This window comes from Lemur catta, chromosome 6, assembly GCF_020740605.2.
Source record: "Lemur catta isolate mLemCat1 chromosome 6, mLemCat1.pri, whole genome shotgun sequence".
Classification (NCBI taxonomy): domain Eukaryota; kingdom Metazoa; phylum Chordata; class Mammalia; order Primates; family Lemuridae; genus Lemur; species Lemur catta.
In genome coordinates, this window is record NC_059133.1 from 8,875,676 (window position 1) to 8,899,081 (window position 23,406).

The 23,406-nt window shown below is 50.1% G+C and overlaps 1 protein-coding gene across 1 annotated transcript; it reads left to right on the forward strand.

Moving 5' to 3' along the window:
• The first annotated feature begins 8,701 nt into the window (after positions 1-8,701).
• Positions 8,702-21,982, forward strand: DNAL4 (dynein axonemal light chain 4). Its single transcript, XM_045552843.1, has 4 exons — positions 8,702-8,832; positions 17,532-17,741; positions 19,404-19,487; positions 20,837-21,982. Exons 2-4 carry the CDS (start codon positions 17,673-17,675, stop codon positions 20,999-21,001), a joined length of 318 nt encoding a protein of 105 aa, XP_045408799.1. The 5' UTR covers positions 8,702-8,832; positions 17,532-17,672; the 3' UTR covers positions 21,002-21,982.
• The last annotated feature ends 1,424 nt before the right edge of the window (positions 21,983-23,406 follow it).

Genomic DNA, 23,406 nt, shown 5'->3' on the forward strand with positions numbered 1-23,406 from the left:
CCATGGAAGCTTCTCCAAGACTTGTTGCCTCCGGCCCCCAGATCCTTGTTTCCATTTCGAGAGCACAAATAGATTGCTCAGCACCTCCGGTGCAACTCCCCTCGGAAGAAAGAGCGATGGCGGGCTTCAGCCAGGCCTGCGGAGATCTGGGTTGCCCGGGTAACAGCCAATGACATCAGCCCAAGTGCTGGGTCAAGTGTCTCATCATAATGACATGCTCTGTTGCTGGGGTCATGGCAGAATCCAGAGCTTAGATTTCAGGGACATCGAGCTTTGTGTTTCTGTTACTGTTGTGAAGTAGGTAGCTTCTCCCAAGAGGTAGCTCTTAGAGAAGCATAGGGTCTCAGGAGGGAGGTGACAGCACTTATTCGGTCACTTGAGCCCACCTAGACACACTACCCCAGGTCCTTCATGCTTGTCACAGTGATGATGAGACATGTGACATCTGAGCCTCATTCCTGTGCTGAGTCACCCCGGTCAGCCCTCCAGAGGGAGCAGGAACAAATCGGAGCTGTTGGGGAGTGGGCCCTGTGCCTGGCTCATTGGTGAGGGGCCCGGCTCCCTGTTTGCAAAGTTCCCCCATCCTTCATCTGTTCCCCGTTGTGTGCATGTGCACTGAGCGCCTGCTGTTTGGACTCCAGCTTTGCTGTCGTCTGCTGCCCCTGGGCACGTCCGAGAAGACAGGGAAAGAGGAGCTGGAAATGGCGCTCTGTCGCGTCCTAAGCTGATGGCTGATGACGACGGAGCCCGTGTTTGCTGTGCCATGTGTGAGCACCTGGTGCTGCACTGCACACCTGCCGGGCATCATCTCGTTCATCCTCACAGCACAGTTATGAGTTTGGCCTGCTCTTAGCCTCATTATACAGGTGAGGAAACTGGGGCACAGAGAAGTGACGTAACCTGCCCAGTGTCAATCAGCTAGCAGGGGATGGAGCCCAGATCTCAAACCAAAGCAGGTTACATTGAGGGCCCACCACGCAGCCGGAGGGGATGAGTACCCCTAACGCTGCATACAGTGGGATTTGGGCACCATTGCTCCTGGTGTGTTGCGGCCTGCAGGGATGTGCCCGACCCCATTCACCAGCCCACGGGGTTTGAGGTAGAGGAACAGAGGCATGGGATGGGCCAGGCCCAGGGCCAGGGTCCCCTTGGTGAAGCTGTGGGAGGGTGCTCAGCCCTTCTCTAACTCGGTTGGATTTTCCAGGAGAGCTAAAAAGGAAAAGGAAGCTGCATATCCCCCAAGAGTCCCAGGCGGGGAAGGGGAGGGAAACTGCTGTTCCTTAAAGTCCTGCTTTGGCCTGGGCCCTGTGCCAGGTGCTTCACAGCTGTTATCTGCCAGATTTTCCAGCCTCTGTGGCATGTGGTGCCCCCACCAACGTCCCAAGGGGACATATCTCCTTGCTACAACTTTGCATGACATAGGACCACAGATTTGGGCAGGATGGGCACTTAGTGGAGACCAAGGCCCTCATTTTACAGATGAGGAAGCTGAGGCCTGGGGAAGGTGAGCAACCCTCAAGGCTGCCCAGCTGGACATGGGGATGGGAGCCCGGCTTCCTGACCGTGTTCCGCTCTCTCCGGAATGCGGCGGCCCCTCTCCCAGAACTGGGTTCCTCCTCATCTACACATCCCAGCACCCTTGGCCTGAGCAAACTGGGGAAGGGGCTCCCTCTCAGAGATGGGATCACTCTCTTCACCCCCTTATTCCAGCTGCCTGCCACCCTAGACCCTACCTCCCACCCTGACCCCTGACCCCTGACGCCTGGGTAGGGAAGGGGCTCATGTGGGCCCAGACTGAACGTGAGTGAGCATGTAAGTCATCTGACACTGTGACATTAGTGCACCCTACTGACAACCCCTACCAGCCCCACCTTCCTCTCTCCCCCAGTTTTGTACATAAAGTGACATGAGATGCAACGTGCGGGTGTGTATGTGTGTGCGTGTGATCTCTGTCATGGTTTTTGTTACCTTTTTGTTTTTGTAAATTTGAATGTTCAAAATAAACATGCTGTTTATGCTGAGGCTCTCCTTTGCAGGGGCGGGGGTCCCCTGGGGGTGCCGGGTAGGCAGAGGGGGCTATTTTCAGCAGGGCTGCAGGTAAAGGCAGAGGAGATGCCTGTCCCAGACTGGCCCAAAGCCTCACTCAGCCCTAGAGGTTCTGCCTGTCCCCAGGCTCAGGCACAGCCCGTTTCCCAGGACCTATGCAGGAGGGATGCAAGGAACACAAGTCCCACATGAAAAGTGTCCCAGTTCTGATAACTGGGCTTTGGCCTCATTCCCAATACCCCATCCACACCTTATGCCCCAGTTCTGGGATCCGGGTCCCTGACTTGTTTCCTGGGACCCAGTCTGCCTGAGTCACTTGCCTGGACCCTTGGGGTCCTAGGGAGATGGGGTAGTGGAGAGGGGAGGTCTCTGTTATATCTCAATTTCGCCCCTCCCCACACTCTACCTGGACTCCTCTGACACGTGTGGCCTCTAGACTGGACTCTTTGGCCAGCATCAGGGTCAGCCACCCCCACCCTACCCCTCCAGCCCCCACCCCCTCCCTGGAAGGGTCTTGATCTAGTTCCCAGCCCTCCCTGTTCATACCATCTTAGGGCACAAAGGCTTCACCCTCCTACTCTATCAGTATTGTCACCTGTGAAAAGCCAGGGTGCTCTTCAGGGGTCAGGGGATCACACCAGCAGGACAGGGCGTCCCAGACTTTTCCAAAGATTCCTAAACTTCCAACAAGAGTGAATTCACCTCCTGAGGACCAGGAGGTGGGTATAGCTGGAAGTGGCACTTTAAACAGGAAAACTGTATTTGAAGTCTGCTGAGTTATCTGAAAAATTCATGTGTTTTTTTCATTCTACTCCCAAGTGAATCCATATTTATTTTAAAATAAAAATGTTATTAATTACCACTGAGCAAAATTAAGCTGCAGACAGCTATGCCTTGTGTATCCTCTCTTACACTGATTTACTCGCAAACACCCTCACCTCCCTCTGTCCCACTCAGCTGGCGATGTCCCACCCTGGTGAAACCCTGCTGTCCACCTGCTTCATGCCAGCACCTGCACGGCTGGATGCCGATGCACAACAGCACAGGGCTCTAGTGTGCATTGACTCTCATTGTCAGTTCACGACTAGAGAGCTCCAAGGGGTGTCTCACCCTGCCCTGCAATCTTAGCACACGTTCCAAAAGGCTATGTCGTGTCCTCTCTCTGCTCAAATCTACAGCCCTCCACCTCCAGCCCTGCACATCCAGTGGTGGCCTTACCTCCTAGTCTATTGAAGAAACTATCAGTCCAGTCTTCCCCTGTGACCCCTCCACCAAGTCTGCCCACAAGCCTGCACGGTCCCCAGATTCTCCGGCTTCCCTTATCTCTCTGAATGAACTGTCCCCACTCCTGTCAGAGGCGCTATGGACCCCTTCCACTTTACCTCCTCAACGACCTTTCTCTTGAATTACCACCTTGCCTACTTGGCCATTCCAGTGGGAGCAGGTCTGCTTGGGTATCTCATCTCTTCCCTCAAACAAAAGCTAATACTCTCCTGCAGCTGTCACCCGCTTCTTTTCTCTTTCACTGCCAAACTTCTTAAAAAGGCAGGTGTGTCAAGGGTCCCCAAGACCACCCTCAGGTTTGATGATTCACTAGAAGGACTCACAGAACGAGGAAAAGCTGTTAAACTCATGGTTATTGGTTAATACACTGATAAAAGAGATGAAAATCAGCAAAGGAGAAAGGTGCACAGGGTGGAATCCAGGGGAGACCGGGAACAAGGTTCCAGGTGTTCTCTCCCAGAGTCCTGCGGATAGCACTTCACTCTCCCAGCAGTGATGTATGACACATGTACACAGAATTGCCAACCAGAGAAGGTCACCTGAGCCTTGGCGTCCAGGGTATGTACCGGGGGTCAGTCATGTAATGGAGCACCCATATGACTGACCTTAACCACTTAGTCTCCGGGACACCCCTTGCAGAGGTCAAACTGATCCAGTGTGACCCAGGGTGTTTGCCATAAATGACTGTTAGCATAAATTATCTGGTATGGCCCAGAGCATACACAGATAATCTCATCAGGCAGGATATTCCAAGGGCTTAGGCGGTTGTCTATTGGGAGCTGGTCAAGGCCCGCTCCTCTGGAAGGTGCCAGGCTCGATCAGCCCAAGCCTACCGAGTTAATCCTTCACTGCACAGAGAATCAAGCCCTTCTCGCTCAGCCTGGACCCAACCCTGCCAGAGTGACCTGCTCTATCACCCTTTTTAATTCTCACCACAGCATGCATTTCTCGTTGACAATGATCTTGTTCACTTACCTGTTATTGTAAGTCACCAGAGTGTCCTCCTGAATATAATGTCAGCTCTACAGGAGAAGGGACTGTATTTGTCTTTCTCACCACTGTATAGCTCCAGCACCTGGCACAGAGTAGGTGCTTAACATAGATTTACTGGATACTAATAACTAATATATACTGAGTGCTTACTATGTGTCAGGCACTTACTGTTCTCAGCACTTGACATGTATTAGTTTATTTAATCCAAGGAGGGAAGTACTATGAGAAAACTGAGGCCCAGACAGGGGACTTCACCAAGATCACGTGGCTAGGAAGTGGAAACACTAGGATTGAATCCAGGCTGATTCCAGAACAAGCACTCAAATGCAGCACTGTGTAGTCTGTGGCCTGGGGTCCCCTTCCCCCTCAGGGATGTGAAGACAATGGTGTGAGAAACAAAGGCTGATGCAGGAGGTTTCTGTTGCAGACCAACTCTCCCTCCCACAAGAAAACCTAGAAAAACCGAAAGACATAGTCACAACATCCAAGGAAGGCATCAGAGAGGTGCCAGGACAGGTTGGACTTGAGGGACAAAGTCCCAGAGAGAAGTTCAGAGAGGTGAGCCTGGCTGCTAGGGCTGGAGCTCTCCTCTTAAGGCACCTCTCCACTTACAACAAATGGCTAAGCTGAGCGGCTGGCTAATATGTTCAAGAAATTCCATCATAAGTAGAAGTAGAGCTTCCAGCTCAAAACTGGAGTTCAGCATGAGAAGCTCTGGTAGATTATCCAGGCTTTCAGCGGGTTACACTTTCAGAGTAGGGAAATGTTCCAGCCCTCCCACACGTGGAATACCAGATTCCAATCCTCTCATTCATTGATTGAATTAAGGTGTCTGTCTCTTCACCAACAGCTTGCCAGAAGCCAAGTAAATTCTCTCTGGAGGAAGAGAACAACGTCATCTAAACTCTCACATTAGATTTTTATTATACAAGGTTTGGCATTCAATATAAAATTATTAGACATATCTGGAAATGAAACTGAATGACAGAAAACCCACAGGGGATACATTTTTTAAAGGCCAATAGACCTATACAGGTGACACAATTGCCTGGAACTAAACCACACACATACAGAGATACACAAATTCACGCATGAGTACAAGTAAAACTAGGGAAATCTTAATAAGACTATATCAATGTCAATATCCTGGTTGTGATACAGTCTGGTTTTGTAGCATGTTACCATTAGGGGAAGCTGGGTAAAGGGCACGTGGGATCTCTCTGTGTTACTTCTTACAACTGAGTGGGAATCTATAATTATCTTGAAATAAAAAGCTTAATTTTAAAAAAGCTAAAATGGGAGATCCAGGTAGTGGCATTGTAAGACACAGATTTGGAGGTGTGGATCCTGTGACGCCTCAACAGGGTCCTTGAGGAGACCATGGAGACCCACGCCAGGCAGCCCTGGTTACTTCTTGTTATATGAGAAAAAGAAAAAGTAATGAAATGGTTTAAGCCACTGTTTTTCCAATCTCTGTTACTTGCAACTGATCCAGTTGCTAACTGGTTAAAGGGTGTCCACCAAAAGCCATTTTAAACAGCAGGAGCAGCACACGAAAGGAGGTAGCTGGTACACAGGTTGAGTCTTGGAGATTGACAAGAGCTGAGTCCAGAAGAAGTAGGGTCAGACCCTATGCACCTCATTTATTCACTCATACCTTCATTCATGAAACATTTAGTGAGCACTTATTCTCTGTTAGGTCCTGGGAGGAACATGGGATGTGAAGATGAATAGAACAAGGTCCTTGTTCTCTAAGAGCTCATGGGGGAAACAGAAAATTAAACTCTAGTACAAAACAGTGAAGAAGGACAGGATCATGGTGTTGTACACATGGGGAGTGCCATGAACATAGCCAGAAGGGGCTGTATCAGGAGACAGTTCAGAGTCAGAATTGGCAGGCTTGTGATCAACTGGAGGTGGGCGATGGTAGGGGGAAGTGTGAAGGACGACTCCTTGGTTTCTGATGGAGGGAACTGGGTGGGTGGTGGCATCATTTGCTGAGATGGGGAATGCAGGGAGAGCAGATTGGAGGGAGATGATCAATTCAATTTGGGATGCACTGAGCTTGAAGGGCCTGTGGGACATTCTGGTGGAGATGGCCAGGAGGCAGTTGGATATTTGGGCCTAGAGCTCCAGAGAGAGGCCTAATCTGGAGAGAGAAATACAGGAACCACCAGAATTTAGAAGGACATTGACAATGGAAAACCATGGGAGTGGATGAGATTCCCCAAGGGGAAGTGCTTAAGGCAGCAGTTCTCAACAAGATATGCATGGGGCACAGAACTCCCTGGGCAAGTGCTCAGAATCACCAGGGGGCTTTTCCAAAGTGCACACCCCACCTTCAATTCCAGTAAATACCCTAGGGAATGTCACTGAGGGGAACACTGTTAATGATGAGGAGGTGACCTCAGGTAGAAAGACATTTGAGACCCCTGGTGAGAGGAGGAGAGTCAAGATAGGCACAGAGCAGAGGAAGATGAGTCCAAGAAGGAAAGTGAAAGGAAGTCAGGCTTGAGGAGATGCAGGAGAGCCAGGTGCCTGGGTGTTTGGACAGAGCTGTGGTTCTCTAGTCTCTCAGTGTATACCAGGGGTACTGATGAAAAATACCCACTCTAGCCCTTTGCCATTCTGATGTAGTGGAGCCCTAGAATCTGCATGGTAAAGAGTTCTACAGGCACCACCTCTGGGGCAGAGAAGTTCATGAAGGTGGGCATGGTCAACAGATTCATGCCAGCAGAGGGGATGGGCCCAGCAAACTGAAGACTGTATAGGTCTATTGGATTCCACCCTTTAGGACGCCACTGGTAACCACAGAAGAGGAAATTGTGGTGGTGTCGTGGGAGTGGAAGCCAGATTGCAATGGGTTGAAGAGTGAATGGGAGGTGAGAAAGAGAAGAAAGCAAATGTGGACCTCTTTTGGGAGAAGTTTAGATGAGAGGCAGAGGCAAGAGCATCATCCCCCTCAAAGACATCCTGGAGAAAGTTGGCAAAGAGGATTAAGAAAATCTGGAGGCTGAGTCAGACATTCTATGGACCCTCACAATGCACCAAGGGAGGCAAGTTGGGAATAAGCAAGGGCCTAGCACACTTCAAGCTGCCAAGTCTTAAAACCAAACCCACTGCCTTCTGTCTACCCACTCCAACTCCAGCCCACCATCTTCCCCACCACAACACTCTTTCCATAACCCAAATGTGACCATACTGCTGCCCTGCTTGAAACCCTCCAACAGCCATTCTTACCTCACCCCAGGGAGCACTCAAGTACCTGAACCTGGTATTCAGAACCCCTCTGACTACTTCCCTCTGCATCTTCACCCCCTCAGGTCACATCCACCCTCCAACCAGGCCTCATGGAGCCACCAGTAGCTCCTCAGTGACCTATGCTGTCCCGTCCTCATTAGCCTGCAGGTCATATTAGACTCAGCCAACTCAAGCACCACACTCTCAGAGTTAGTCACTCCCTCCTTGGAGAGAACCAAAACCTTGCCCACACCTCTACCCTAGCACAGGTAGAATGAATTATTCTCTATCTATTTGTTAATGTGGCTGTCCCCCAACTAGACTGTGCCATCCATGGGATCAAGGTCTTCATCTTACTCCTCTAGGAAACACTAGCACCTAGCCAGGGCTGAGCTCCCAGTAGGTGCCAGTAAATGTGGCAGGGGGGTTTCCCCCCAAGTACTCATCACAGTAAAGGTTTAAATTATGGAATACCCACCCACTGACCCTTGATCCTCCAATCTGTGGAATGTGCCTGTTCTTCCCCTTTCCCCTCTCTACAGTTGTACCAATACTTTCAGATTAATTTTCCCTCCCAAAGGGAAGAGAAGGCAGGCTCTGGACAACTGTGTCTTTAAGTCAGATGGCACAAATGTCTCCTAGCGACTAGAGCTAGGGGACTTTATGAGGGTATGTCGCAAATGGAAAGAGCAACGGGGTTTCTTCCCCAGGAGCAGTACTTCGATTCTTTCCTTTAATCAGTTACTTATCCTCTCTGAACTTCAGTTCAGATAGGATTGCGGATACTACCTAAAAGTATTGTGATGAGACTCAAGTGAGATATTAACTGTAAAGCTCTACATAAATGCTAGTTATTATTAGGCTTTTGAGATCCTAAAAGATGATAGAAGCTCAGTGTCACGACACCAAATTACATTCGTTACTTCAAATGACTAAAAGAAACTACCAAAGCAAGACAGTTTTTCGAAGTTTGTTTCTCTAAAAAGAGAACTTCAACATATCCCCGGCTCCTCCGGCACACTTAAGACGACTATAAGTGAAGCCCCACCTCCTTAGTCTGAGCCATGCCCCTTTCCGTGCAAACGCCTACGTTCTAGGCTCAATATTGATTGACACTTTTATTCACCAATAATAAGTGAAATTCCCGTCAACTTCCGGTGAGAGGGCAGGACTTCCTTGCTGGTTGCTAAGACACTCTTGTTTCGCTCCTTGACAACCCTGGAGGGGGTGCGCTGGTTGCGGCCCCGGCTCCGGCCCCCGCGGGAGCAGGTGAGGCCCCGGGGCACGGCGGGCTGTCAGGCGGGGAGGGCCGGCCCGCAGGGAGGGCGGGAGGCAACGCTGGGCGGAAGAGGCCTCGCCTACCGCCGAGGCCTCACTTCAGTCTTCTGCCTGCTGTTCCCCAACCCCAGGTCCTCCCACCCTCAACCCCCACCCCCATTTCGGGACCTGCGAGCCCGGGCGTGACAGATTTGCCGTCGCGACTCCGCGGGCCGCTCCTGTCCACCCACCCGAAGCCTATTCAGCTTCGCGCTCCTGCGTCCTCCCTCATCTGACTTCCCCCAGCACCTTTGTCCCGCCGCCTTTCGCGGCTGGACCGGTGGTAACGTTTGCCCCGGCCCAGACCACTTGACTTGAGAGAGTTGGCGACGTACTGGGTCTCCCGGCTGATTATTTCCCCTCTTTGGGTCTCAGTTTCCCTATCTGCAAATGAGAAGTTGGGTTGAGTGATCTCTAAGGCCTCTTCCACTCTGATGTTCTAGGTCGGATATTGTACTTTAACCCAAGTGTAGTCCCCATGGGAGGCATTGTGTGTCAAAAGAATTTGGCAAACCTAATTTGTATTCCCAATTGCTGGACCCTAACAAGTTACCTAACCTCCTTGGACTCCAGTCTGTGCAAATATAAAGTCAGTGTACTACAATGTATCTCCTTTGGCAATTCTGAGGATAATATGAATTAAAGTACAAAGTTCAGATCAGTGTAGATTCAATATTTGTTAGTTTCCTTCCTTTGTCTATTACTTCCCCCACATTTTCCCTCTGTGGGTGGGAAATGTTACCAACCCCGTTAGCATGAGCTGTTATTTCTCCAGTTGACCCTCAGATCCATGTGTCCCTCTCTGATCTTTGTCCTGGACTTCCATCTTTAGGGATACTTGGTGGGGGCGGGCAGATAGAGATTATTATGTGCCACATAACAATGTTTCCATCAAGGATGGACTGCGTATACTATGATGGTCCCATAAGATTATAATGGAGCTGAAAAATTCCTATGGCCTAGTGATGTCATAGCCATCATAATGTCATAGCACAATGCATTACTCGTGTGTTTGTGGTGATGCTGATGTAAACAAACCTGTGCTGCCAGTCCTATAAAAGTATAGCACATACAGTTATGTACAGTACGTAATACTTGATAATAAATGACTGTTACTGGTTTATGTATTTACTGTAACTATGCTTTTCATCATTATTTTAGAGTATGTTCCTTCTACTTACCAAAAAAAAAGTTAAGTGTAAAACAGCCTCAGGTCCTTCAGGAGGTATTCCAGAAGAAGGCACTGTTATCATAGGGGATGACAGCTCCAGGTGTGTTGTTGCCCTTGAAGACCTTCCAGTGGGACAAGATGGAGGTGAAAGACAATGATATTGATGATCCTGACCCCATGTAGACATAGGCTAATGTGTGTATTTGTGTCTTAGTTCTTTCTTTTGAGACAGAGTCTCACTCTGTCACCTGGGCTAGAGTGCTGTGGCGTCAGTCAGCCTAGCTCACAGCCACCTCAAACTCCTGGGGTCAAGTGATCCTCCTGCCTCAGCCTCCCGAGTAGCTGGGACTACAGGTGTGTGCCACCAAGCCTGGCTAATTTTTTCTGTTTTTAGTAGAGATGGAGTTTCACACTTGCTGAGGCTGTGTCTAACTCCTGACCTCAAGCGATCCTCCCGCCTCAACATCGTAGAGTGCTAAGATTACAGGTGTGAGCCACCACGCCTAGCCTGTGTCTTAGTTCTTAACCAAGAAGTTTAAAAAGTAAAAAAATAAATAAATAAAATATTTTTAAAATAGAAAAAAACTTATAGAATAATAATATAAAGAAAATATTTTTATACAGCTGTGCAGTTTGTTTGTGTTTAAGCTAAGTATTATTACAAAACAATCAAAAAGTTTAAAAAATTAAAAAGTTTACAAGATAAAAAAGTTACTGTAAGTTAAGGTTAATTAGCTTAACCTTAATTTAAGAAAGAAAAATATTTTTGTATACCATTTAGTGTAGCCTAAGTGTACGGTGTTTATAAAGTAGCGTACAGTAATGTCCCAGGCCTTCAAATTCACTTACCACTTAGCCCAACTCACCACAGCAACTTCCAGTCCTGCAAGTACCATTCATTGTGAGGGCTCTGTATAGGTGCGCCATTTTTTATCTTTTATACCATAAATTTACTGTGCCTTTTCTATGTTTAAGTATGTTTAGATACACAAATACTTACCATCGTATTACAGTTGCTGACAGTATTCAGTATAGTAACGTGCTGTACAGGTTTGTAGCCCCGGAGCAACAATCGGCTGTACTGTAGAGCCTAGGTTTGTAGTAGGCTATATCGCCTGGGTTTGTGTAAGCACACTCTATGATGTTCACACATGATGAAATTGCCTAATGACACGTTTCTCAGAACAAATCCCCTTCATTAAGTGACATTATGACTATTGATATGATATTTGGATTGTTGACTTCTCTTCTGCCCCTGATAACCCATGATTTGGTGATTCTTCCTCCTAACTAGATACCTCTATTTGCATATCTCTCCAGCAACTTAAACTCAGTAGTTCTAAAACTGGCCTGCTTCTCTACTTACCCGTCTGTTCTACGTGGTTCCCCCTGTCCCTGTGAGTGGCATCTCCATCCTCTTGGGGCATCATTCGTCACTCCACCATGCTCACTCCGCTTAGGCAGTTATCAGGTTGTTTTGATTCTGCCTGCATGAGCAGTTCACATCCTCTCCATTCCTGAAGCTACCACCCTGGTTCAAGTCTATAATGCCTGTCACCTTGGCCATTGCTATAGCTTCCTAACTGTTGTCCCTGCCTCCAGTCTCTCCTGTCAGCCCCGCCCACCAGAATAATTGCCCTAAAACACAACCCTGTCATCCATGACCAGGAGACCTCCAAAGGGCTTCCCCACTCTCCACAAAAAATACCCACACTTCTTAAGTCTGGGTTTCGAGCTCTTCACTTCCACAACCCAATCCCAGCCTTTTCCCCAGCCTTATTTCTCCCTTCTTTGCCACATCCTATCCTCCAGCCAAATTGGGCTGTTGGACTTTCACAGAAAAATGCTTTGTGCTTTCTGTTTTGGTAACACTGTGTTTGTTCACCTGCCTGGAAGGTCTTCCTCACCTTGTCCTCCTGTCAAGATTTCCACTCACCTTTCAAGGCCTGACTTAAATGTTACATCTGCCACCAACTTCTCTTCCTATCCTCTCTCACTCCCTCAAGAGTTTTCCTCCTTCCTCTATCTCTACATCTGTCTCCTGGCATTACTTTCTGCCATGAACCATAATTAGTTCCTTGTGTTTGTGCATTGGTCTCCGTATTGGAGTGTAAGCTCCTTGAAGACAAGGCCTGTCTCTTGCTTATAGTGGAGTAGTTGAAAAAGCATTATCTTTGAAGTTGTATATACCTGGGATGGAAATTTAGCCCCTCCATTTATTGGCTGTGTGGACAGTCACTTTCCTTTCCTCAGCCACCTTGCTCATCAATAAAATAGGGGTAATAGTGCCTTTTTGACAGAGTTCCTGGGGGAAGTAAATGAGATCCTGTATGGAGAATACCCATTCTGGTGCCAGGCTCAAGATCAATGTTCAAAAAATCTTATTGAATGGATTCGATGGGTCCTCTCTCTTTCTAGGGGGGCAAATGAAATATAATTTAATTACCATTTGGATATTTTTTTGACTTCTGCCATGTGCCCTGGCTGCTCTGAGGCATCTGAAGGAGAATAAAGTCCCTCAGCCCCAGCCGATTGTCCTAACTCACGACGCATGGGTAAGTCGTGATCGGTTGTGAAATGTCACTGGTAATTAGCAGTTGTGAATGTGTTTCCAAAAAATAAATCCTTGCTAAGTCCAATTTATTTCTTAGTCCCTTACATTCAAATCTGTTCACTTGAGTGGGAAGGAAGTGGGTGGGAGCCTGCCTAGTCTGCTGTCTGTAGTAAGCAGCTGTTCTCCTAGAGAGCTAATAGCTGTGATGGTTATGACTTTCTGTTATACTTTCTAATTGGGATTTCATCCAAATTTGGATACACTACATGGGTCAATGTCCTTTATCACGTGGTGCTGGACATGAGGAAAATGTTGAGAATTGTTAATCAGGCTAGTCCACAGGTCTCTCTTTTCTTCCACACTGCTCCCTCCCTTTGCCCCTCCCCCAGTCCAAGGCACATTTTTGCTGGACCTTAGCAAAATGAGGAAAAAAAATAAGGACCACATTAAAAAAACAAAACAAAAACAACCTTTGTGGCCAACATTTATTCTGCCAAATTTTCCTCTTTTAGAGTAGTTGTATCTTCTAATGCTCTTACTCAGCAGAATTTAAAAATGGCAGCCCTGTGTTTGCTCCCCCCATTTTAAACTGGTCTGGGAAACCTGGTCTTTGGCATTGTTTCCTGACCTCACCACTGACATCTTGGATGAATACCCCAAAGTCCTTAGGATCCTTTGTCCTCCCCTCGCCAGCTTTGTTCTTCATTTGTTTGGTAGAAGGCAGAGGGAAGACATGTCAGGAAAAGGCTGAGGATGACTGAGGTGCCCAAATGTGTATTCCTGATGTGGGAGGCAGGAGGCAAGCCTAGACAGATGGCTGGACTGGTGGATGTTGGGTATTGAAGTCATTTGTGTTACTGTCTTGTCTCCTACTTGCTTGTGCCAAAGGAGAAGTCACAGAAGGTAGCGTCAGAAGAATAGGTCCAGGTTCAGATCCCATTGCTGGCTGTGCACCCTCGGGCCAGCCATAAAACCTCTCTGAGCTCCCCTTGCCTTGTCTGAGAACTGGGAGCCGGATACTTCCCTTACAAGTTGTTACAAGGATGGAATGAGACAATGTGAAAGCACAGTGTAATCACACCACTACCACTTTGGCCTCTGGCCCAAACAGGTTGCACAGAATTTTGTGTGTGTGTGATTCTCTTCTCCTTCAGTGCTAACGCAGTGATTTGTACATAGTGGGAACTTGGGAAATATCGGTTTGTTTGGCTGAACATTTAAATGTATAGCTAGCTGTTTATGAAGGATATCGCAGTTTCCCTTCCTACTGCACCAGTAACAGGAGCTGATGTTTATTGTGAGGTAAAGTCTATTCTTATTCCCAATTTCCAGATTGAAAAAAAGGACACTGAGAGAGGTGAGCACTAGTCTGAAACAGAACCAAGGTGTGACTTCAGATCTGCCTGTAGAGCCTGTACTCAGAACCGCCATGACGTGTCTCACGTGTGTCCTTCGGTCTCTCAGATATGTGGTGGGTGGTAAAGGGTGGCAAGCCATGATCTAAGGGCCAAAAATGTCCCAAACATTGAGTGACTGTCCCCCCAAGGGAGCTGGCGGATACTTTTGGCCTTGTTTCCCAGAATCCATTCATTTTCCCTCATCCCTCCCATATATCCTAACCCTCTTAAAGATTCTTCCCAAATGCTTCAGAAGCAAAATAATAGATGGTAATTCAGGTCACCACCACAAAAAAAAAAAAAGAAAGAAAAGATAGTGAGACAAGGAACACTGGCTTTGACAGGCGATGAGAGAGCCCTCGTCTGTGCCCTTGTGGCCCAGGCAGAGCCACACGTCTGACGTGGCTGAGGCTGTGCAAAGCGTGCAGACAGGCTGTGGGTAAGGAGGGAGAGAGCAAGGCTGCCCCTGGCTTTGTGCATCATGACGGCCAGATAGGATGAGATTGAGCTTTGGTACCCAGGAGATTCTGGTGTCCTGGTCGTGGGCATGCTTACATTATTAAAAGGCTTTTTGAGGCTTGACACGACTTCGTTCTGGCCTGAAGCATTCAGGCACACACTCATTTGTGTTGAAGATTGATAAGGTTATTAGAACCTCTAGTTCTGCTATTTTTGGTAGCATTCTTTCAGCAGGGTTTTTTTTTTAATCGTGGCTGAATGACTGCAGCTATACTATAATGATGCAGCGTCATAAAAAATCCTCCTGCCTTTCTGTATTTGGAAACACATCATCTATAACTATTCCTTTTTATTCTGTAAGCCTCAGCCCTTTTGGATCCTCAGAAGTATATGTAGTAGTTAGGAAAAGCTCTTTGCAACCATGGTCTTTAATAAACTTGGTTGAATAATGTTGACCAAGTCCTAGCTAATAACATGGCGGCAGTAGAGGGCAGTGTGATGATATTGGTGCAGAGAGGTTGAAAATTTCAGAACGCTCATGTCCATACACTTGGGGCTTGCAGCGGCTTTGTGAGATTGGGAAGATGGACTAGTATCCGTTTTAATAGAGAAAGAAACCAAGACTTAGGTAAAATTATTTGCCCAAGGCTACAAAGCAAAGAAGTCAGCAGAATTCATTTCTGTTATTGAACTGGTATTCATACCTAAGTATTCTGGCTCATGGTCCTACACAGCTCTCTACAAGGTGCCGTCCCAGTGGCTTTTTCCCCTTTGTTTCTGAAGGATGGGCTTTGGTAATACCTCTGAAGTCTTGTGACATTCCAGCAGGATTCTATGTGTTAGAACTGAGTTTAAGCAGCTGCCACTGACTCTGACCTTGAGGGCAGCATGTGCACAACTGGCTCTCAGTTCCCTTTCTGGCTCCTACATGCACCAATTTTGAGCCCTGAGGATGAATTGAATCAAATTGAAATATTTAGGGGGAAGATGCCTAAGCAGCTGCTTCCACATTTTAAGTTGTTCCCACTTGAAATAAGCCATAATGCCCTTTTCCTTTTGTCATCAGTGTAGCCACCACCTCTGTCACACCTTGATGAATGTGGAGGAGGAGGCACTAAAGTGGCTGTTACTAAAGCTGGGAGGATAAAATGGAATTGGAGACGGGCCTTAACGTTAATGAGCAAAGACAAAATGACTCACTGTATTTTGTGAAATAAGAAACCTGACCAGGAAGTACAATGAGATTGCACTTGGTAATTTTCCAGGTTATATGTAGAGACAAACAAAAATTGCTAATATCTGAGTGGTGCAAATGCCCAGAATTGATGAGATAAGAGGAACCATCTGTCCATTGAGAAATTAGAAAATGCCAGTGTCGTGGGGTAGTGGAGTCCGTGCCAGGCTTCCAGCCTCGCTCAAGGGAGCTGACCAAATGGAGGGCACTGAGGGCTTCTGCAGCATGTCGGGGAGGGGGTAAAATTGAGAGTACAGCCCAGAAAGTGCCCAGAAAGCTCAAGGCTTGGCCAGACCAGGGTCCAGTTAATATTAGAACAGTAGACACTGAAAGGGAAGGTCAAACATTTATCTCTCTGCTGGGATCATAGGAGCCACACTAGTGGGCAGTTCCACAAACATGTCATGAGTGCCTGATGCATGTCCATGGGGAGGCCGTGTGAATAGGGGCTAGCAGTGCCCATGCCGGGCTCTGTCACAGCCCAGCTCTGTCACTCACTGGCTGAGCGACCTCAGGCCAGCGACCTCACAGCTTCATGCCTCTGTCCTTGCAGGACCTAACTCCCAGGATTGTTGCAGTGATGAGCCACGTAAGTGCATGTGGCACACTCAGAACAGTGGCTGGCACACGGGAAACCTACCAGCTGTTGCTTGTCATTACCTGCCCGTTAGTTACTATACTAAGCATCTTGGGGTTCAGCGACTGCAGTGATAGTAAGTTCCCTTGGAAATGTGAGAAATGCTGGAATAACATTATTTGGCTGTGCTGTCCAACACAGATCATTAAAAAAGGCTAAACAATGTGGTGATTTGTACTCATTTGTATCAGTAGTTCTGAGATTAAAAGCCCTTTCTTTGAATTATAGAATAAATTGAACTGTAGGATGAAAGACAAATGCCAGGGTTTCCAGCAATGCTCCCAGGCATCTAAGATCTAGGCCTATCTCTTTAGGAAACACCCCATCTGTTAGTAGATAACTTGATTTTTGTGGGGTGTGTTGGGGGTGGGGAGAATGGGGAGGAACACTTACCTGTGTGTAAGGTATCATAACTTTGCATTCATACCCACACGTATTCTCTGATTTGATCCCCCTGGGAGCCAGAGGGAGGGAACAGCAGTCTATTGGGTGCCAGCCATGTTCCTGGCACTGTTATGTTGCTTTATATATGTTATCACATTGAATTCTCTATAACAGCCCCATGAGATAGACACGATTGTTCCTGTGTTACTGGTGAGGAAACTGAGGCCCAAGGCCATGCTGCTGGTGGGCAGTTGAACCAGCACCAGCACCTAAGACTCCCAACTCCTGGGCCAGCCAGATAGGACCCGGTGGCCCAAGAGGGAGTAGGCAGGACCAGCCGGGGAGCCTGGTGTGCCCACAGCATGGAGCAGCACTGTTCCCCTTCCCCCACAGATCAGAGGCCTGTGCAGGGGGCTCCTTGCTTGCCAATAAACTCAGATTGTCAATGGTGACCCGAACATTTAACTTCCTAACAGTGTCTTCTGGGAATTAAGGACCGTGTATGTAGTGGGCATGCAGAGAAGCTGCATTTGTTAATTGCTAGCTCAAGGCTCCATCCTGCAGGCCTGGCCCGCAGTCAGTATTTGTCTTGATAATGACAGTGTGGGCTTGCAGCATCGTACCAGTGTGTTCTTAACCAGGTCCCAGCATCTCATGTTGACTCATCCTCCTGTCTGCAGACTTGCTGGCCATTTGGAAAAGGATGTGGAGGAGTTAAGACGGGGAGGTGTCAAATTGTTACTGAGACATTTCTAATTTGTGATGTATGGTTTTAAAGCCAACTCTTTTCTCCTGGTTTTTCCTGTTTTCTACAGCACCGCTTGGGGAAAGACATTTTCTGCTCCCGCCAAGTTGGCAGGGCCTGCGTCCTGAACCTCCTGGGTGTGTCTTAATTGCTAGTCCCAGCACCTCCCGAAAGCCCCACTCTCTCCTCCAGTGGTCACGGTGGAAGGATCATGGGAGAGACAGAAGGGAAGAAAGATGAGGCTGATTATAAGCGACTGCAGACCTTTCCTCTGGTCAGGGTAAGCCCCGGGGGCGGGAGGCAGGACGGCCAACAGGGCCCACAGAGCCTGGAAAGAGGTAGGTGGAGCTTGTGCCCTGCAGGATGGCAGTGGGAGGAAGTTAAGTGCTGTGCTGGCTTAGACCTAGACGTCTAGGAGTCAACAGTGATTCATTCTTTCATTCATTCATTCATTCGCCAAGTAGTTATTTAGGCCACCTGCTATACACCAGGCACTGTTCTAGGCACTGTGGAAATGGTAAACGAGACCGATAAAGACCTGGCCCACACGAAAGAAATATTTGAAAAACATAATTGCAGGCAATGAGTGCCATGAAGAAAACTAAAGCAGATGTGAGGGGCTAGAGAGCAGAGGTTGGCTTCTGGAGAGGTTTCTCGGATCGGAGACCTGGGTGAAGTTGGAGAGCAAGCCTTGCTTCTGGCTGGGGAGAACGTGCCAAGCAAGGGAAGCAGAGGCACAGGGAGCCGGAGGTGGGAATGAGCTCAGCATTTTGGAGGAACAGAGAGAAGGCCAGCATGGCTGGAATGGAGTGCTGAGAGAGGTGGCAGGACATGAGGGCTGGAGCCCACAGGCCTGGCCAGCCACGGTGAAGAATGTGGTGACAAATGTGGGTCTGTCCTGAGTTGAAAGGGGAGCGGTGGAAGGTTTTAAGCAGAGGAGTGATGTGATCTCTTTTATGTTTTTAAAAGATCACTCTAGCTGTTTTGAGGAGAATGGATTTTAGGGCACCGAGGTGGAAACGGGGAGACCAGTGAGGATGCTATTGCAGAAGCCCGGAGAGATGAGGATGGCTGGGCCCAGGTCACGGGGTGGAGGTGTGAGACATGGTCGGATTCAGGACATACCTTGAAGGTAGAGGCTGTAGGGCTTGCTGACAGGTGGGTGCTAGGTATGGGGCAAAGAGAGTTAGGATGACTCCTGTGGTCTGTTTTTCTCTGAATAATGGGGGGAAAATGGTATTAATTACCAGGAAAGGGAAGGTAGAGGAAGAATGGGTTAGTGGGGAAACAAAAGTTATTTTTTAAACATCCAAGTGAGGTTGTCAAGTGGGCTGTTGGACATAGGAGTCCGGAGCCCAAAGAAGAGGTTAGAGCTGGGGGTGACAATGTGGGACCCCTCCCCACACAGAAGACATCTAGATGCGGGAACAGGACGAGGTCCCTTAGAGGTGGAGTAGCTGGAGAAGGCAGAGGGTGGAGACGGGGCCCCAGGCCCTGCAGGAGTTGGGAGGAGGAGGGGATCCAGCGAATCCATGGAGAAGGGACAGCTGGAGAGGCGGGAGGAAAACAGAGCCCTCGAGAGGGGCCGAGCAGCCTCTTCGGGCTTCTGGGGTGAGATTCTGTTGGAAACCATTTCCATAGCTGGCATTCCCTCTGTGCCTGGGCCGGTCTCCTTCCGTGTCTGTTGGCTGGAACACGCTGTTGCTGAAGCTTCATGCCCTTGCAGAGGGGCTGGAGCTGGAGAGCTCGTGTGGCTCAGCCTGATTCCTCTCCCCTTCTGCCCCAGTGGTAGGCCCCCAGCCAGGAGATGGGTCACCCGCCAGGGCTGTGCCAGGGAAGCTACCTGGTGTCCATGCCTTAAGCTTGGGACAGAGAGGCCAGCCAGGAAGGCCAGCTCATGGGCTAAGCCTCTCTCTGTTTGTCACCCCTGCCCTGTCTCTAGCACTCGGACATGCCAGAGGAGATGCGAGTGGAGACCATGGAGCTATGTGTCACAGCCTGTGAGAAATTCTCCAACAACAACGAGGTATTGCCATCAGTGCAGGCGGCCCCTCGTGTCTTTGGTGACCCCTGTGGGTGAATAGAGTGGCCCAGTCCCCTGTGGGCAGCTCCAGAGAGTCCTGCCAGGACTAGGCTAGAGCCTCCCTTGGAAGCGTTCGAAGTCTGGCAAAGGCAGTGAGAGAGGCGGCTGGTGCTGACTCCGGGCACTGATGGTCACGCCCAGGCAGCGAGAGAGAAAAGCCAGAGGGGTCTCCAAGATACCCTGCCCATGCACCCCACCCAGGCAGCTACTGAATAGGGTGCCTTTCCCCGTGGCTCCATCCTGGCCGTGAACAGAGGCCTGCCCAGGCATCCATTCATGTATTCATTCATCCATTTAGAAACGATGTGGAACACCATCTCAGTGCCAGCACTGTCCTAGGTGCTGGGGGTCGGGCTGGTAGGCATCGACACAGGAATGTCATTTGTCAGTCTGGTGGTAAGCGGGAAAGAAGTCAGTGTCGTGGCAGCCAGTGGGGTGGCAGACCCTGGCGAGTGAGAGTCCAGGCATTGGGACAGCCAGGCCCAAGTTCAGATCCTGTCTCTAGCCCTTGCTAGCTCTGTTCCCTTGGACAAGCCATTTCTCATCTCTGAGCCCGGTTTGCTAGTCTATAAACGAGGAATGGAGATGATGCTTCCTCACTGGCCCAGTCGTGAGGACTTATTTACTGGGACAATGGGGACAAAGTGCTCAGCATGGCACCTGGCACGGTGGTGGGTGCTGCTGGTGCACATCAAATGCCTGAACAGGGGACTCTGCAAGGCTTGGTGTTCTGCCTGTCCCTAGGCCTCTTCTTCACGCTGGGGGGAAGTTTCTTGAAAGAGCAAGCACAGGAAGAAGTGCTCTGTGGCCATGACTGGGGGACGCAGTCAGCTCCCCCCTGGAGCCCGCGGAAGCCAGGCAGCACCGCGCAGCAGTGATGGTAACCTCCCCAGCCTGCACGCGCTCGCACGTCTGTTGGCTCAGTTAGTCCTGAGAGCTGTTTCCAGTTGAGGAAATTGGTACCGACCCGGGAACCCAGCACTAAGCGCAGAGACAGGACTCAGACCCGGGCTGTCTCCAGACCTAATGCTTGCTTTCCCGCCTCAGTCAGTTTCTTCTTGACTGCTGAGGTAATGTCTAGCTTTCTGTCCCTGTGTAATAGCCCTGGCAGGAGGTGACCTGTGTGGAAGCCCTTCGTGACGGTTCTCTGAGCAGGAGGACAACAGAAATAGGACAGCAGGCCTTCCTCCTGCCAAGACCTTGTTGCCAGCCTTCTCCCTCCTGGAGAGGGACCTGACTCATGCCCACTCTCTCCCCCACCGCCCCCCTGATGAGCGTCCTCTTCGTTCCAGAGCGCCGCCAAGATGATCAAAGAGACGATGGACAAGAAGTTCGGCTCCTCCTGGCATGTGGTGATCGGCGAGGGCTTTGGGTTTGAGATCACACACGAGGTGAAGAACCTCCTCTACCTGTACTTTGGGGGGACCCTGGCTGTGTGTGTCTGGAAGTGTTCCTGATGCTGTGTCCCCAGCTCCTGTCCCCGTCCCCTGCAGGGCCTTTTCCTGCCACTCATCTGGGGTGGGGAGCAGCCCCAGGCAGGTCCTGGGTTTTCCAAGGAGAGTTTGGGGTCTTTTCTTTTTGTCCTGTGTGCCAGTTTCCTGAGCCATGCCCAGTGTGTGACCTTGTTGACATCTCTATCCCCAGGCTCTCAGCCATCTCACTCGTAGTCCCAAGGTGTCCACGGGCCAGTAGGTGGCAGTCTCTGGGGGGAATGTGGGGTGGGGAAGTGTGACAGGGTAAAGGAGGTGGGGAGATGGGATTTTTCCCATAAGGGTGTGGCAGGCCCCCCTTCCTCGAGGGCTACCCTCCCCTCAAATCCCGGGAGCCCCACTGCCCTTCCATCCCAGTACTGCTAAGGAGCGTCTGCTGCCCTTGTCATCAGCGGCCATGTGAAAATGGCCCAAGAAGGAGCCTCTCCTCTCAAGTGACAGGGGCAGCTTCTCTCCTTGTCCTCGGGGGAAGTGCTGACCCCGGCAGAAGCCCCTCCCCGGCTTGGCCCCAGGCTGAACAAACCACTGACCCTCACTGGGCGGCAGCACAGCACCCGGCTTTGGCATGGAGACCAAGCAGCCTTTGTCCGTCCTTGCCACCCACCAGGCATGAACCTGTCGCATTGCCTCAGCCCGCGCAGTTGATAGCCAGGGGCCGGCGGGTGGGAACTGCCACTGGGCAGTTTCTGGAGGTGTCCCTGGGCCTCTGGCGAGACGCCTGGGCCAGGGGTGCTCTCGCCGCGAGGCTGCTTCCGCAGGGAACCTGGCCCGCCAGCTACTCGCGTCAGGGACCGCATGCTGATTTGTACTTCTTATCTCTGCTGGCTTTTCTATATTCTTTTTGAGTGTGGGGAGAAGGGTTTTAGTAGAAGGGTGAATCGTATTTTACACAGCAGTCTTATTTATATAAATGTCTTGGTTTTTACAATTAAAACTTCCAAAAACTGACCTTGATCTATAGTCTCTGAAGCTTAGGGTAAGATGTGATCAGTATCTCCAGGCTTGGGTGGGTGCCAGGAGCCCAGAGATGTTTCTGGTTAAACGGCAGAAGCCCCGGGGCCCAGGCACAGCCCCACTCGCCCCAGCCCTGCCCTTTTCACCATTATGTCACTGAAGTTGGGGACCCAGTGCAGTTGGAGGGGGACACATGGACACAGAGATACCCCTAGTGACCAGACCGAGCTACTGCAAAGATGTTTGCAGGCCCACACAATTGACCTCAGTTCAACAGATGTTTATTCAACAGCTGCCGAGTGCCAGGCCCCAGGAACCGAGCAAAGGAAGGTGGAAAGGCCACAGATCTGGCCCTCGGTGCACTCAGTCTACTGTGGAGGAACACTTGGGCCCCATCGTTTCAACCGATGTGAAAAGTGACATTATAAAGGACAGGGCATTCTGGGAGGGGGAAGAAGGGACTCCAAGCCCAGCCTGGGAAGTAATAGGAGTCTGCAGCAGGGTGAGGCCTGAAAGCCGAGGCTTGAAGGAAGGGTGGGATTTTTACCAGGGCAGAGGGCTGCTTCGGGCCAAGGAACAGTCTGAGTGAATGCAGGAGATAAGAAGTGGCTTGGGAATGAGGGGACACGTGGCAGGACTGGGAAGGCCCTGCAGCTCAGGGGTTGGCCCCTGAATCTTAGCCTCAGCCCTGAACACGCTGGGCATGGGCAGAGCAGGGCAGCCTGTCTTCCCCTCGTGCAAAGGGCCCTCCTGAGGTGGCCCACCTGGGACCCTCAGGCCTGGGAGGCCAAGCCCTGGCCCAGTCCTGCCCTTCTGAGGCTGAGTGTCCAGTGTGACAAGATCTGCCAACAGCTTTGCTGGGTGGTATTGCGTCAAGCAGATAAGTTTGCTTAGATAAAGACCAGTGCAGCCAAGGAGGGAGGTTGCTGCCGTATGCTACATCCTGGGACAGACAAAAGAAAGAGTGGAGTTGCAGTCACTGCCCCAAAGCTGGCCATCTGGCCGGGTGGCCTTAGGATCTAACCTCAGAGCGGGTCCTGGCCCTCGGGGACTTGGTGGGTGGGGCAGCCCCTTGACCTCAGGCCCACGCTAGCCAGAGCCCTGTGCCACTCCAGGTGCTAGCGAGGGGTTGGCGAGCCTCACAGATGGGAGTGGAAGGAGAGAGGGAGGCGGGGGTGGCACAGGAGGAGGGGAATGGGCGCTGAGGCCTGGAATAGCTACGGTTGATTAACCGCCTGCTTTGCATCTGTTCTCTCCTTTCGTCTGCTGCACATGGGTGCCAAAAAGTGAGGCTGGCTCAGCCTGCAACTGGGCTAGTGGGGGTGGCGGTGAGGGGTGTAGGCTCTGAGGTCCCTGCCCTTCCTAATCTTTCTGTGACTCAGTTGCTTTGTCGGTAGAATGAGGATAAAAAGCACCAG